A 15163-nucleotide genomic window follows, 5' to 3' on the forward strand; every position below is an offset into this window, starting at 1 on the left:
AAAGAGACCCGGGACTGATGGAGGCCCCGCCCCCGCTCCCGTTTTTAGACAGCAGCATGAGGATGCAACCTTGCAGGAGGCTTGAAGAGAAAAGCTTCCATGTTGGATGCAGTTTAAATTTATGGAACTCAGAAATTTCATTTAAAAGCACATAATAAACGATACCAAACTAAGAACCCAGACTTTGAGTTCAAGAAGCCATCATAAAACCTCCTAAGAGCACATATTCCTCTCCACCTCACTTGTGACATCAGGATAGTAAAAGGTCTTCCCTTCCCCCCACTGCACCTTCCTGTCCTCCCCTTCCTACCCCCTTTATTCCTGCCCTGGTATTACTGGAAAAGACAGGGCAGGTTGTGAGGGGTAAGAATAGTAGTTCTTCCCCTTTCCTGAACATGAAGAAGATAACACTCTTTCCAGTAACTTTTTGACTTTGGTCTCCAAGCTCAGTCAATTTCTCCAGTATTACACAAGCCAAAAAAAAAAAAAAAAAAAAAGGCAAATAGTGATGAAAAAGAGAAGGTACTCGATGTGGGTTTCATTCATAAATACATGTGTCATACGCATCTATCCCCCATGCCATGGACCCTAACCTGCTCTGGACCACCATTCTGTGCCATGAAGCAACCCCCCCACCATAGCCACCCTCTCCAAAATGGCACTTTTCCTTTTCCTTCTTAAGGAAGGTTGATGGTCTGAGATGATGTCTAATGAAACTCATTACAACTAAGGAAGCTTACAAACCAGTGCCAATAAAGTCTGTGCCCGTTCAGGACAAAAAGAGAACCAGCAACTGTTTACTGTTGTCAGAGTTAAGATTCGGACAAATTCAGACAACATAAAAGCCCTGAGTTCTAGCTGAGAGAAACCACAGCCCCTGCAAGGGACCTGCCACTGGTCACCTCCTGCCCTCACCTGGTTATTACTTAGAGACAAGCAGTGCTCTAAGGAGCTGGCACCTGTGCCATTGTATGCAGAAGCGCAGGCAGGTCTTAAACAAGGAGCTTGCTTAGTTCCTTACCCTCTGCTTCCGCAGGCTTCCCGGGCTGGTGGGCGATGGGCTTGGCGACTTGCCCGAGCGTGGAGTAGACAGCTGACTACCAGGGGTTCCATTAACTAGAATCAAAGTTTCACAGGGAGAAAAAAATCGCTCATTAAAATGTTTTCATGACAAATCATCTTCTCGGAGAAGCAAGCAATTATAAAGGGACATGTGCTAAAATTCCAGATACCTTTTTATCTGCAGTCCTGTAAGTGACCCTCTTCAGAAATTCACTAGTTCGCTAATCCTGTGTTAAATACAGGCTCAGACTACATAAAAGTCCTTACAAATGTACTTTTGACAACTTTCCTGAAGAACTTATTAAACGGTGCCTTTAACTGTGCTGATAGATTTTAGACATGTGGTTAAGGTCCTGAGACGCTTTCAGCGGGATTCATCCTTAATGCTATAGGTTAGCTTCCGAGCACCACCCAGTAGGGGTAAAAATTAGCATAACTCACAAGTGATATTCCCGGTGCCTTGTTAAAAGAGATCGCTATCTTTTTACAGTTAAGAACTAGCTTCTAGAAGTTCCTGCATCCACTTGTGCCCTGCACATCCCTCTGGCCTAACTAACTCTGAAGGACCCGCCTTCACAGGACAAACTAATTGGCACAGACACTCAGGAGGAACTCCTCACAGTTTGTCTTTATTGCTGCTGAAAATAAAAGCTGCTTTATGATAGGTTTAAATCACTGGAATTCTACCCAACTCCGAAGACTTTTCTACCACATTATCACCAAATGCAATCAAAGTCACAGAACTCAAGTAAGCAATTCTCTTCTCTGAGTAACATCACCTCTAGGAACTGATTAAAACCCTTTAGAGACATGACTTTACAAAGATATATAAGGTTGCCACTATCTTACCCATAAACATGACAACATTTTCACATGTTTTACACCCACAGTCAATGAAGTAGAATTTGCAATGAGATACACACACATTCTTGAGGGTGCACAAAAACATTTTCCATGAAGGAGAGCAAGAATGCTTTTAACTTACCTTCTATGAGTTCTAACATGGACACAGGCTTAGTGTTTAACCTGGCAAAATCAAGAGACGAGCTCCCTTCTCAGCACTAAGCCGAGCACCCGCGGAACCGGGAAGCAGTTGGATTAGTTAAGGATGGCTAAAGGCTGCTCCCAGAGCAGACTGAATGAGATGCAGGATTCATCAGCAGATGCCTTTTCTGCGTAAGGCTGACGTCTTCCAAGCAGCAGTGGGAGGTGCGGGTTCTGTCTTAGGCTACATCAAAGGTGTCGATTAAGCCTCATGCCAAGGCAGAGCCACGGCAACCCCCCACCCCCCCACACCACTAACTCCCGGAAGCCTGAGCCCTTTCCGTACTTTGCTCTGAATCATAATGGAGTGCCTCCCGGGGGCAAGAGGCCCGGTGACTCATCCGAAAATCATAATGACAATAACTTCTAAAACCTGGTGAGTACCTGGTAATAAGTACACCCTCACAAAATTCAGTGGCTCGGTGCAATGTTTATTGGTTTTTCACTATGTTTGCACAAAAACTTCACGCCCGTGAGAGTGGGAAGCTCCCTGTTTTGTCATCTTCTCTAAAGACCTTTAAAAAAAATGTCACAAAACCCATGCTGCACTGATGTGTAGCTTTGCCTTTGAAATGTATTTGGTGACTCCTTCTAAACAACAATTTGGCGGCTGGTGGGGGGGGGGGGGGCGGAGTGCAGAATGAAGCAGAAGCAAAGCTTTCACGGGCTTGCATGGGGAAGAAGGCTTTCACGGGCTTGCATTCAACAGCCCGGCTTTTGTTGAATGAGCATGAGGTCAGGCCTCTCTACGCACCGGACTTCCAGCCACCGGCCTCTCTAGGGAGGGCTCTGAAATAGGCAAGAACTAAGGAAATGTGGGCAGAGGAAGAATCTACAATGAAGAAGGCAAGAGGTCCCTCAGAGGTTGACAGGAAGACAAATTTTAGGATCATAATATTTTCTTTGTCCCCTTTTCCACTTTACATCTCTATGTCACACCTGAAGGCTACACAGGCTGGGGACAAAAAGAGCAAAAAGGCGACACAGATTGGGGGAAAAGGACAAATGGGGAAGCAAACGGAGTATTAACATTTCATTTTACTTTTGATTCGCTAATTTTATCAAGCTGATGGAAAATAAAGAAAAAGACAAAGTGGGCTCCCTGGAAGACTGCCTTAGCCTTTTCAAAAAGCAAAACAAAATTGCAATATGTTTGCATTTGTAAGTACCCGTTATGTGTGCATCTCAGTTTAATGAAGACTTATTTTCTATGGCCCCGTTAATGCACTTAAACCTTTTACATATGTATTGATAAGCATATATGTATACATGAGCTCATTTAATGCTTACAATAACTCTATGAGGCAGGGAGTATTATTTTACAGAAGAGGAAACTGAGGCATAAAACGATAAACAACTTCACCAGCAAATATGTGGGCAGAGCCCCAAATCTAACCAAGACAATCCAGAATCTGCACTCTTCACCACCACATTCCCTAAGGCGTCAGCCTCCTAGCCTGCAGGGAAGCCAGATAACTACACTAGTAATCACAATAAAGTATTTTGAGGATGACTGTCTTGAGGGTTGCTACTGAAATCCTAAGTATGGCGTCAAAGTTGCCCTACACCCTACAGAGAGAATAACGGGTAATGAAACCGAACCCAAGTATTAGTGTCATTTTGCAGGTGAAACAGGGTAGGATACAATGAAGGAAAAGTGTTCCAAGGGAAGGGGACCACGTGTTTTGTGGCTGGGAATGGAGGAGGGAGCAGTGTAGTGCATTGAAAAGACCTAAATAGGTAGGGGTTATATAATGCAAGGCTTTACAGTTAATGTTAAGGAGTTTGATTTTTATCCAAAGGACAATGATAAGCTCTTCATGATGTTAAACAGGAGCGAGGAGATCAGATTTATATTTTTAAAAGCTCTCCAGAGCTCTTGCTTGTCAAGAACGGATTAGGGGGGAACAATAATGCGCTCAGTCAGGGATATCCCTACGGAGAATGGGTAGGCAGGAGGGAGTGTGGCACATTTAAGTGTCCTACGGTCCGAGAAATGGTGTGGCTGGGTGAAGGGTGGTGCAGTGGGGGTAGAGGTAAATGGAAACATTCCGGAGAGATTTCAGAGGTTCAACACTATAGGACGTAGTAACTGGTTGGAGAGGATTGCGACAAGAAGAGGGGGAGCAAGTTTGGAAGGACAGAGAATTTGGACATGTCAGATGAAACATCTTATGTGACATCAGTTCCACAGTCTAGGCTGGTATAATTTTTCCTATTTTATCTGAAGTGATGTGCCCAAAGCTGAACAGCTGGAAGGTAGCAGCACTAAAACTGGATCTCATTTCTGTCTCCTCAAAGAACTGCACACTTTTCCTGTGAGTGGCCTGTCCTGACACCTCAGGACATGTCCAGAATTCGTGTCCCCTGTCTGCAGGGCTAAGGATTCTAGGTTCCTTTCTCTACCACTGGGGCGCCTCCTTCATTTAAAGCCACTGGACTCAAGGCTTCTACTTGTGTTGCCATCTCTCTGGAAAAATAGGGCTCAAGTGCCAAACAAGCCATTTTCCAACCAGACATTTTTGGAACACAACCTGCTTGAAAGCTGGGAACGGCTTGTGTTCTTAGGGTCAGAATTCTATTCAGACTCTTCCTCTTGGCCACCGAAAAAGCATTAGCAACTTCTTAAAGTGGTTCTTGACATCCAGACAGTATCACACAACTTACTGTTGACTCACTGATGGAATACATAATTTTATTTTCTAAGTAAGTCTGACACATGTGTTGAGTTCAGTTATTTTTTATCCTGTAATACCAGAAGTCTCTGAATGCCAATATAAAAGGCTTTGTATGGGGTGGCTGGGCGGCTCAGTCGGTTGAGCATTCGACTTCCACTCAGGTCATGATCTCCAGTTGGTGGGTTGAAGCCCTGCGTTGGGCTCTGTGCTGACAGCTCAGAGCCTGGAGCCTGCTTCAGATTCTGTGTCTCCCTCTCTCTGCCCCTCCCCAACTCATGCTCTGTTTCTCTCTGTCTCAAAAATAAGTAAACATTAAAAAATTTTTAAAAAAGGCTTTGTCACCTATTTAATAGAACTTATTAAAATTCAAGTAACAAATGGCATTGCTTTACAGAATAACGTATTACTTGATTAAAGGAGTCTGTATTCCAATAGGAAAAAATCCAACTCAATCCAAATGGTTGTTTTGGAATGGCCAAGCAGGTCTAACAATTAATTATTTCAACGTGAAAGTCACTACATCTGAATTACTGAAGGACACATCAGATCCACTGCCTTGGGGTACATTCTATTGGGGTACATCTCCCTTAAATCCTGTATCCCTTGCTCTACTTGTTACTTCCTGAATGAGAAGTGCTAAACTTTAAGCTGGATTATTTTCAGATCCCATGATGATCAATCACATAACTGGCCACCAAAGAGCTGTGTATGAAGTCTGTGGAGTTGGCTTTAAAAATCCCTAGTTTGTGTCCCTGCTTTTTGTCCAACTGGGCCATCACCTAAGCCCATCGGGAACAAAACAGCACGGATTGGTCACAGGACATTACTCGTCATGAAGGATCCGGTCTCACCTTTTCTTTGATCATTTCTGACAGATGACCCTCCTCTAGAGCCATAATTCAGGGCTCTATAATCAATCAGTCAGCACCCACACGGCATATACCATACACTGACTATGGGCCTGCCTGCCTCTGTCTGTCGGTCTCTGTGTCCCAAAACTTGTACTTGAATATGAACATTACAAAAAAACTCTAGAATCTGGGAATACTTGGCTTACCGTTACTAGTTCATTGCTCCTATCAGGTGACTAGGTGCATGTGTATATTAATTTAGCAACGCCTTGGTAAACTTAAAGGGTTTATTCTCTTTAGAGTTTCATTCTTTTTAAAAAAATTTTTTTTTAATTTTTTATTTATTTTTGAGAGAGAGAGAGACAGTGAGACAGAGTGTGACTGGGGGAGGAACAGAGAGAGAGGGATGCACAGAATTTGAAGCAAGATCCAGACTCTGAGCTGTCAGCACAGAACCCAACACGGGGCTTGAACTCATGAACCGCAAGATCATGACCTGAGCCGAAGTCGGAAGCTTAACCAACTGAGCCACCCAGGCACCCCTGGAGTTTCATTCTTAACAGTCTCAGACCACATGTGGAAGTTAAATGTTTAAATGTCTCAAACTGGTCCTGAAATCAGAGCACTCTCCAAGCAAAACTATCTAATTACAAGGTAACTTTTTAGACATGAAAATCTACCTTGTCCTTTCCCAATCTCCTTCCTGCACGTAAGGTGGTTCATTTATTTATGATGCGACACTTGCAGTGATGAGAGGAGAGAACATGTCTGCATACATATGCGGTCCGGTTATGTATTCAGGGGGTAGTGACTTGGGCATGTTGTTGGCAAGATCTGACTGCTTGCTTTAGACTTTAACTCATTCCCTGATCATGGAGGAGGTTGTAGATACTCTAAAATCTCTTTTCCCAGCCCTTGTCCATTGCTTGCCACATTATGGATTAGAAGAAGAAGAAAAAAGAAACAAAAAGCAGATGGAGTCCAATGAGGTCAAGAGAAAACAGACAACTATCGAATGGGGTAGGGGTGGGGGAACTCTCAGGGAAACATGCATTTTCCTAATTCTGTCTTCATAGATACTCAACTCATAAGTGAGGTGGAACTCTGAATTTCTCCATTTGTCTACATTTTCTTCTTAAATGGAATCAATGGGTCCAATTCAAAGGGACTGTCTATTGAGAATAATGGGAACTGGCCCATGAAGGCATATTTTTGTTGTAGGTACACAGAAACTGTGGGGATGCAGGAAGGGACCTGGCTCTATGAATTAATTTTTTTAATATTTATGAAAAGTCCCTTGAACACCAGGAAACCTAGGCAACTTGAACAGATCCCAGTATTTCTCAATTCACTCATCTGGTCAATTTACCTAGTAGTTACCATGAACTTGGGAGCATACAGACTGTGTAAAGAACTCCTGCTCTCAGAAACCTCACAACCTAGGAGGGTGATATGATATGTCACCTAAAGACCAGGAACCAAATCAAATGTCACAGGATTGTAGAGTGAAGAAGACCCTAAATAGTGAGGTAATCAGGGGACGTTTCACAGAGGTCATCTGGGCCAACTGGGTGTGCACCCTCTTTTCAGCTGAAGCAGCAAAAGAAGGCTTCTAGGACTAAAGAAAGCTACCAAGTGGAAAAGCCCAAGGGTTATCTGGTAGAAATTTAAATTAGTTCATAAGATAAAGCACGAGTCCAGAGGAAAAGTGGGAGACTGAGCTGGAAAGGAAGACTGGGACCAAATCAAGATAGTTTTTCATATGAGAATAAGGAGTTCAGATGTTTTTGGGCAGACAGTAAATAATGGCAACAAGTCTGACATCAGTTTGCAGGGCAGATGTAAGGGGCAGAGGACAAAGGCAGGGAAGAGGTCACCTGGCAAGCAGTGTTTGTGGCCTGTGAGAAATTGGAGTTCTGGAACAGCACTGCGAAGGGGGAGCCAGGAAGACTGGGGACAAACTGAATGCAGAAGGGAAGGGGGTAAAGGAGTCAAAGATGATTTCGGGGTAACTCAACAATAACAAAACAGGACTCCTGGAGACCTCTGGTTTATAATTATGAAAATGTGTTAACTGGGGTCCCAGGACAGGCCATGGTTATTGTGAAGGAATCGGGCATGCAGAGCACCTTAGATCAGGGTGGATGAGTGTCCTGGGATTGAAGGGCTCTGCTGCCCCTTTGGTCCCCATGTGGGTGCTTTGCCCCCATTCTACCAGGAACGGCAGGACAGCCTCCCCTTCAAGTTGAGCCTGGGAGTCAGCCCTGGGGCAGTTCCACAGTGACGCCCCCTCCCCCCACCCAGGGACAACATGCCCAGAGGATACTCCACTGCCATCTGGGCTTACCTGCTGAAATGGAGCTTTCCCAGCTTACCAGTGGGACTCACTGCTGAGCTCTATGACCTCCTCTCAGTTCCCATGTTACTTACTGAACTTATCAGATATTTCTGGCTCTCCGTTCATCTTGAAACTTTCTGCCCTGTGACTTCTGTCACCATCTGTCATGGTTCTCCTGCCTCTTCTGATGTGCTCTGATAACCGCAGATGGTCACCGTGCTTCCGTGTCCGTCCTTACTCCACAAACTTCTCACTGGGCTAGAGGGAGAGGCATCCTACACTTCTATTATTTAAATCACTACTATATGCCAGGGTCTCCCAAATATACTCTGTTGGCTCAAATCTGACTTAAACACAGTTACTTATTCCTAGTTGCCTACTGATGTTTCCAAAGCAACTCACACTCCACATGTCTGAAATGTACTCACTCCCTACCACTCCTCTCCTCACCCCTCAAACCTGCTCCTCATTTCTGACTCCTCTCTCCTCTTCTGGCCTCATATCCAGTTAAATTCCTGGCTCATGCCCTTTTCAAAGTCTATCCTATCCCCAACGTTGCTGTCTAAATTTTGGCCTGAAAATTTCTTTCCTGGATGACTATGGTGGCCTTGTGGAGCCTTCCTTGGTCCTTGGCCCATCATGTGTAGCCTCTCTCTCTACCACTGCACCACTGTTTCTAAAATTCAAAGAAAAATCAAATCATGATCTTACCTTAAATTCTCTTTCACCGTCTAACACCTACAACAAAAATATACCCTCTCAGGCATGTGCAATGAATGACTACAACCAACGTGGCTACAATCTTCTTCTCCCAACACTTTCCTCAAATCTATCATTGGTCATGTAACAACTGGTCCTTAAATATGCTATACAAATTCATGCTTTTGTGCCTTACCTCCAGGATAAGAAGGCCCACCTGGCCCTTCTTATCCTGGAAGGATCCTCAAGTCCCAACTTGTAATTCCGAATTTTCATGGAAGTTTTCCCTGACCCCTTTAATGAGATTTAACCCTTTCTTTCTCTGGGCTGTCATGGCACTTTCTACACAATTACAGTAAGTGGTGTGTGTGTGTGTGTGTGTGTGTGTGTGTGTGTGTACTGGTGTGTGTGTGTGTGTGTGTGTGTGTGTGTGTGTGTGTGTGTATGTGTATGTGTGTGTATCTCAATTTGAAAGCAAGAATATAAGCAACCTGAAGACAAGAACTGTGGTTTAATCATCTTCATATCCTTGGGACTTAATACATGCCTGGAACACAACAGATGTTCAGGAAATGTTTATTTAATTAATATGGGGCATTTACACTGAGGAGTTCATAAAGGCAGCTGATGTAGGGTGTTACCTGCCCCCCATACACAGTGGGTCAACATAATGTTTCAAAGTTTTGCAAAGCACCTTTGGAGATATTCACCTGCTGAGGGCGAGCACTGGGGGGAATTGATGGGTGCAGGGAAAGAGGACTGAGATTTATATGCCACAAAAAATTCTAAAAACACAAGAGATGAATCATCAGCCCCCTTGATCTTCTTGGTGTATTTGTTTTCAAGAATTCCCTTGGAACCCCAAAGCAGCAAAGATCTTCCATAGAATGTATAAGGTGAAATCTACATTAAAGAACAAGACTGAGCTAAGAAAAAAATAATAGCTATAAATCTGCCTTTGAAGGTGTTTGATATAAATAAAAAAAGTTGACATATTGGACTAGAAAGCTGATTAAAATTCTCTTTGCTTCCCCAGCTTTGATTCCTGTCTTATCTGCATATGTTGCATAAAATATTTTTACATAAGTGTAAAAAAAGAAAATTTGAATAGCATAAATAAGAAAACTGCAGGATTTCCAGAGTCGTATACAACTAAGTTGTAAGCCTGTGGAGGACAGAATGGTGCTTCAGTCATGGTAGAAGGTCATTACTAAGCCACCCAGCTTTTCCCTCTGTCAAATGTTCCCCCTTGCATCTCCTGCACACAGCATTGCTGGTCAATGGTGGATTCTCAGTGCATACTGAGTGAATGAATAGTTGTCGCCAAGAGTATTTCTACCTTCGACTATAAACTTCTGAAGGACAAGAAAGTCCATCAGCTTATGCTTGAATTGATGGGTGTAAGGCACCCACCGAGGGCTCAATTATGTTTGCCATGGCTTCTACAGAGAGAGAATCTAAGTAGGTGTTATTCTATGAGAAAAAGTTGACCATCCGTTTAAATAGGAATAAAAACTCTAAAGCAAGTAAACAAACAAACAAACAAAAAACCACAAAGTTCTTCTAAGTGATCCAGGAAGAGGTCAAAATTTTGAAATCTAAAGTTTTAAGGAGGACTGCAGCAATGAAAATTCAAGATAGGTGAGTGTGATTTTCTTACACTTTTAATATTAAGAAAACAATATAAAGCAAAACTAAACTTTATCCATTTTTACTGAGATAAATTTAGTGCATATTATACTCTTATTCTGGAGATATTTTGTTATAACTTCCTTCTACAGATAAAGGAATTTGTTTAAAAGAATTTCACTTTTAAATTACACATTTTATGAAAGTCTGTGTTCCAAAGATAAACACACATGAATAAAGATTCAACCCATATTAAACACTCTTTACGATACTCTTAGATATTCTCGTTTCTTTAAAAAGCAACTAAAAACCACTTTTCCCATTTCTTAGCGATAACTGCATTCAGTGTCTCGGCACACTATTGTCTGGGGGCTCATTATTCTTCTTGTGTGTTATTAAGGCTCCTGGTTTCTCTCTCTCTTTCTCTCTCTCTCTGGTTCAAATTGCCTTTTTGGACTCTTTATGTTAAGTAGATTAATATTAATTCATCAGGTATGTGAATTATGGTATCTACAAATTATTTAGGGGGCTTGACCTGTATGCTTCTTGAGAATTGAGGCTATTTTTTTCATCTCTGCATCATTAGTGCCTAGGAAATGCCTGACACCAACAGATCTGCACTTGAGATTTCTGAATGTGTAAATGAACACCTTACATTAATAAATCACCTCTAGGCTTCTTTTAGCTCCAAGAAGAAGAAGGAGTAAGGGATGAAGAGAAGATTTAGAGTGGATACTCATTCTTGTTCTAACACTGACTTGCAAAGGAAAGTCTCTATCTACAACTGACCATACATCAGTTGGTCAGCTGGAGTGAATCATTTTAACTTCTCGAATGCTGGTACCTGGGACCAATACTTAGGCTTCTATTACAAGGTGTTATGATGTTGTAAACTGCAATGTTAAACCAGGTACCATATTAGTTATTTCCTGGAAATAAAATCTTTAATAAACAGAGGTGAAGAAACAGGTATTGAGAATGGCCAGCCTGCATTGTCTACAGCACAGGAAGCCCCAGGTGCCAGCCCTGAGCTGCCACTGTTAACTCTGTCACTCTGAGTCAAGCAGTTTCCCCAGCCCTGACTGCTTCCTCATCTCTAAAAACAGACTGGGGGCACCTGGGTGGCTCAGTCAGTTGAGAATCCATCCAAGTTTGGCTTGGGTCATGATCTCGTGGCTCACTCGTGGGCTCAAGCCCTGCATCAGGCTCTGTGCTGACAGCTCGGAGCCTGGAGCCTGGAGCCTGCTTCGGATTCTGTGTCTCCCTCTCTCTCTGCCCCTTCCCCACTTGTTCTCTCTCTCTCTCAAAAATAAATAAACATTAAAAAAATTAAAAAAAAAAAGACTATATTGTTACATAACAAATAATAATATCATGTCTTGATTGTAGTTGGAAGACAGTTAAGAGAACTGAAAAACATCAAAGAGATAAAAATCCTGTGCAAACTGTGATGTCATTTAAATATAAATTAACAATTTTCTTACGAACAGCAGCATGACATGAAAACTGAGCAAACCTTAACTTTATACTACGTTGTAATCTCTGTATAACATAGGAAGATGAATATTGAAAGCAGAAATTGAACTGAAGTAGAAGTGATTTCAAATTTTACATTAATACTTTAGGGGGAAAAACATTCCCCCTAACGTTCTTTCATGTGAGAAAGTCAGGCCTATGATGGTAACTTGGTTTGGGGCAATAGCAGGGCTTTCAAGGCATGAAATTAAAATTATGCACATTCTAGTCTCTATGATTTATAAAAAACAGTGAACAGGCTATTTTAAGAAAATGGTGATGCAGGAGCATCAGTCAGTTAAGCATCAGACTTTGGCTCCAGTCATGATCTCACAGTTTGTGGGTCCGAGCCCCGCATCGGGTTCTGTGCTGACAGCTCAGGGCCGGGAGACTGCTTCAGATTCTGTGTCTCCCTCTCTTTATGCCCCTCCCCCACTTGTGCTCTGTCTCTCTGTCTCAAAAACAAATAAACATTTAAAAAATTAAAAAAAAATTTTTTAAGAAAGGAAATGGTGATGCAGTTAATATAGAGATAATTCACTGATCCTTTCCACTGGTTTTAAGAGCCATACTTGAGTGGAGATGGGAGTCTTAGGCTAGCACAGGGGAGGGGATTTGAGGCAAGCACTCCCCTGACACCCAGAAGCTGTGTTTGCCCAGAAAAGAAATGGAAATACCACTGGCCTTTCTAAACTCTGGGCTTAGATCTCAGGGAAAGAGAGTGGTCTTGGGAATGTTCACATAATCGACAATTTTGTGACTGGGTACTACTGCTCTGTAAACCCTCTCTAAATTAGTATCATCCAGAGAAAGGTGAAAGGATTTGGTAGCAAATCAGAATCAAGAGACAGGCATTGCATCTTATTGGCTGTTATATAACCAAGGAATAGTTGTATGGCATACTTTCTAAAACAAAATGAAGTTGAAAATTTTATATGCATAAAGGTCTCATGTTAAACGAAATGCAATCAATGCCACTTGATTAATTTTGACCTAGAAGTTAACGATACCGTCAATGAAATGTAATTTTGGAATGGATTTGGATTTCACTTTCTTTTATGGAAATGATACTACCCGGCATGGCTCACCTATCACAAATTCTAAGTTGGTGCCACTTAAATCAACCAGATTTTCCCTAGAAATGAAAGGACTCAAGGAAACAATAGAAAACTGAAATGCTTGTTTAAAGCAATCTATTGATTTTGAGGCATTGCACCCTATCCATTTTAAACTTCTAAAAAGAACAGTTACAAATTCTGGCAGGGATGAATACAAATAGATTCATTGCATTTGCCTGTCTGCTTTTCAGCGTTTCTGAAATTACTTTTGCTAAATGATACATTCCATCTATATTTATAAGATTATAATTAAATATATTATAATATTTGTACAATGTTAGAGATGCTGTGCAGTGATTATGTTACCAGTTAATTCTAAAGTGAAATAATTTCTTGCATTCATAATTATCTTTTTAAAATTAGATTCATGATTTTTTTAACTCAAATTTTAGATGTATTTTTGGAGTAAAACAGGCTTTTCACTATTTACAAGGTTATTTCTGAGCTGCAAAAATTCTCTCTTCATGTTTTTCTCCTGTATTCCCCCATTCAGTCTTGGATGCCACAATCAGACAGAAAGTGCGAGGACACTTTTTTCTGCATCTGTAGTAGAAGAAACCTTAGCAGCAGACAATAACTGTTCCAGAGCTCATGATCTCGTTCTTTGACATGTGCACAATAATCTGACTTACCCCCCCTCCTTGACTTATGAAGACAAAATAAAAAATGAAAAAAAAAAATTCTGCCCAAACCCAGGAGCATCTAACTGCCCAGAAGTCTTAAAAATAAAGTGTATTAAATGAATAAACAAAAAAATAAAAAGCAGAGACAGACCCACAAATACAGACAACAGAGGTTGTCAGAGAGGACGGGGTGGGGGACTGGGCAAAATGGATGAAGGGGAGTGGGAGATACAGGTTTCCAGTTATGGAATGAATAAGTCATGGGGATAAAAGGTGCAGCAAAGAGAATGTGGTCAGTGGCATTATAATAGGTTGTATGGCGACAGATGGCGGCTACACTTGTGAACACAGCATAATGTATGGGGTTGTCAAACCACGATACTGCACACCTGAAACGAATGCAACACTGTGTGTCAACTATACTTCAGTTAAAAAATAAAACTAGGGGTACCTGGGTGGCTCGGTCAGTTAGGCGTCCGACTCCTGGTTTCGGCTCGCATCATGATCTCACGGTTCGTGAGTTCGAGCCCCACCATGGGCTCTGTGCTGACAGTGCGGGGTCTGCTTGGAATTCTCTCTGTCCCTCTCTCTCTGCCCCTCCCCTACTTGTGTTATCTCTCTCTCTCTCTCTAAATAAGCAAATAAAATATTTTTAAAAACTAAATCAACATTGGGGCGCCTGGGTGGCTCAGTCGGTTACTCGGCTCAGGCCATGATCTCGCGGTCCATGAATTCGAGCCCCGCGTAGGGCTCTGTGCTGACAGCTCAAAGCCTGGAGCCTGCTTCAGATTCTGTGTCTCCCTCTCTCTGACCCTCCCCCGTTCATGCTCTGTCTCTCTCTGTCTCAAAAATAAATAAACGTAAAAAAAAAATTAAAAAAAAAAAAACAACTAAATCAACATTTAAAAAGCTGTTAGATTGGGCTCCTGGGTGGCTCAGTCAGTTAAGCGTCTGATTTCGACTCAGGTCATGATCTCATGGTTCATGGGTTTGAGCCCCACGTCAGGTTCTGCGCTGACAGCTCAGAGCCTAGAGCCTGCTTCAGATTCTGTGTCTCCCTCTCTCTCTGCCCCCTGCTCATGTTCTGTCTCCCTCTCTCTCTCAAAAATAAACATTAAAATGAAAAAAAAAGCTGTTAAAAACAATAAAAATAATGCATATTTATTCTGTTGAAATAGCTATACTGTAAAAGACGTCAGAATTTGCCCAATCACCCATTATTAAATGTTTCCCCACTACACCTGACATTTTAAAATTCATGGTATATACTAAGAAAGAAGAGAGAAAATATTAAAATTTGTCAATGTCAGAGTTGTTTGAGATCAGGGACTAATTTTGTTTGTTAATACTGTCATTTTTAATAGCATTGATAATGTTTCAATTAACGTGGGGCTTCTTTCTCCATTACAACTTTATGTGATTATACTAAATAGCCAAGATTTTAGGGGCAACAGTCGGGCTAGGCCCATGACCTTCTTCTTTCTTACTGTTCTACCGGGGCTCATTCGACAGCCTGGGTTTGCCTAGAGAAAATGAGCAATGTCCTTTGGTCGAGACTGAACATCCTCCAAAGAGCTCAGTTTTAACCTGCTAGCTGGTTAATGAA

At 42.0% G+C, this 15163-nt stretch overlaps 1 protein-coding gene across 4 annotated transcripts in view; it reads right to left on the reverse strand.

The window, feature by feature from the left end:
• DCLK1 (doublecortin like kinase 1) overlaps positions 1–15163 on the reverse strand; it is a 334659-nt gene that overhangs the window by 75478 nt on the left and 244018 nt on the right. For 3 of the 4 annotated variants that reach the window (XM_007097655.3, XM_007097657.3, XM_007097656.2), the window contains exon 5: positions 1022–1116. In XM_007097655.3, coding sequence (XP_007097717.1) covers positions 1022–1116 — 95 coding nt within the window. Of the gene's footprint in view, positions 1–1021; positions 1117–2047; positions 2067–15163 lie in introns of those variants that run through there. The other variant, XM_015544530.2, reaches the window with a different exon arrangement.

Source organism: Panthera tigris, chromosome A1 (assembly GCF_018350195.1).
Source record: "Panthera tigris isolate Pti1 chromosome A1, P.tigris_Pti1_mat1.1, whole genome shotgun sequence".
NCBI lineage: Eukaryota > Metazoa > Chordata > Mammalia > Carnivora > Felidae > Panthera > Panthera tigris.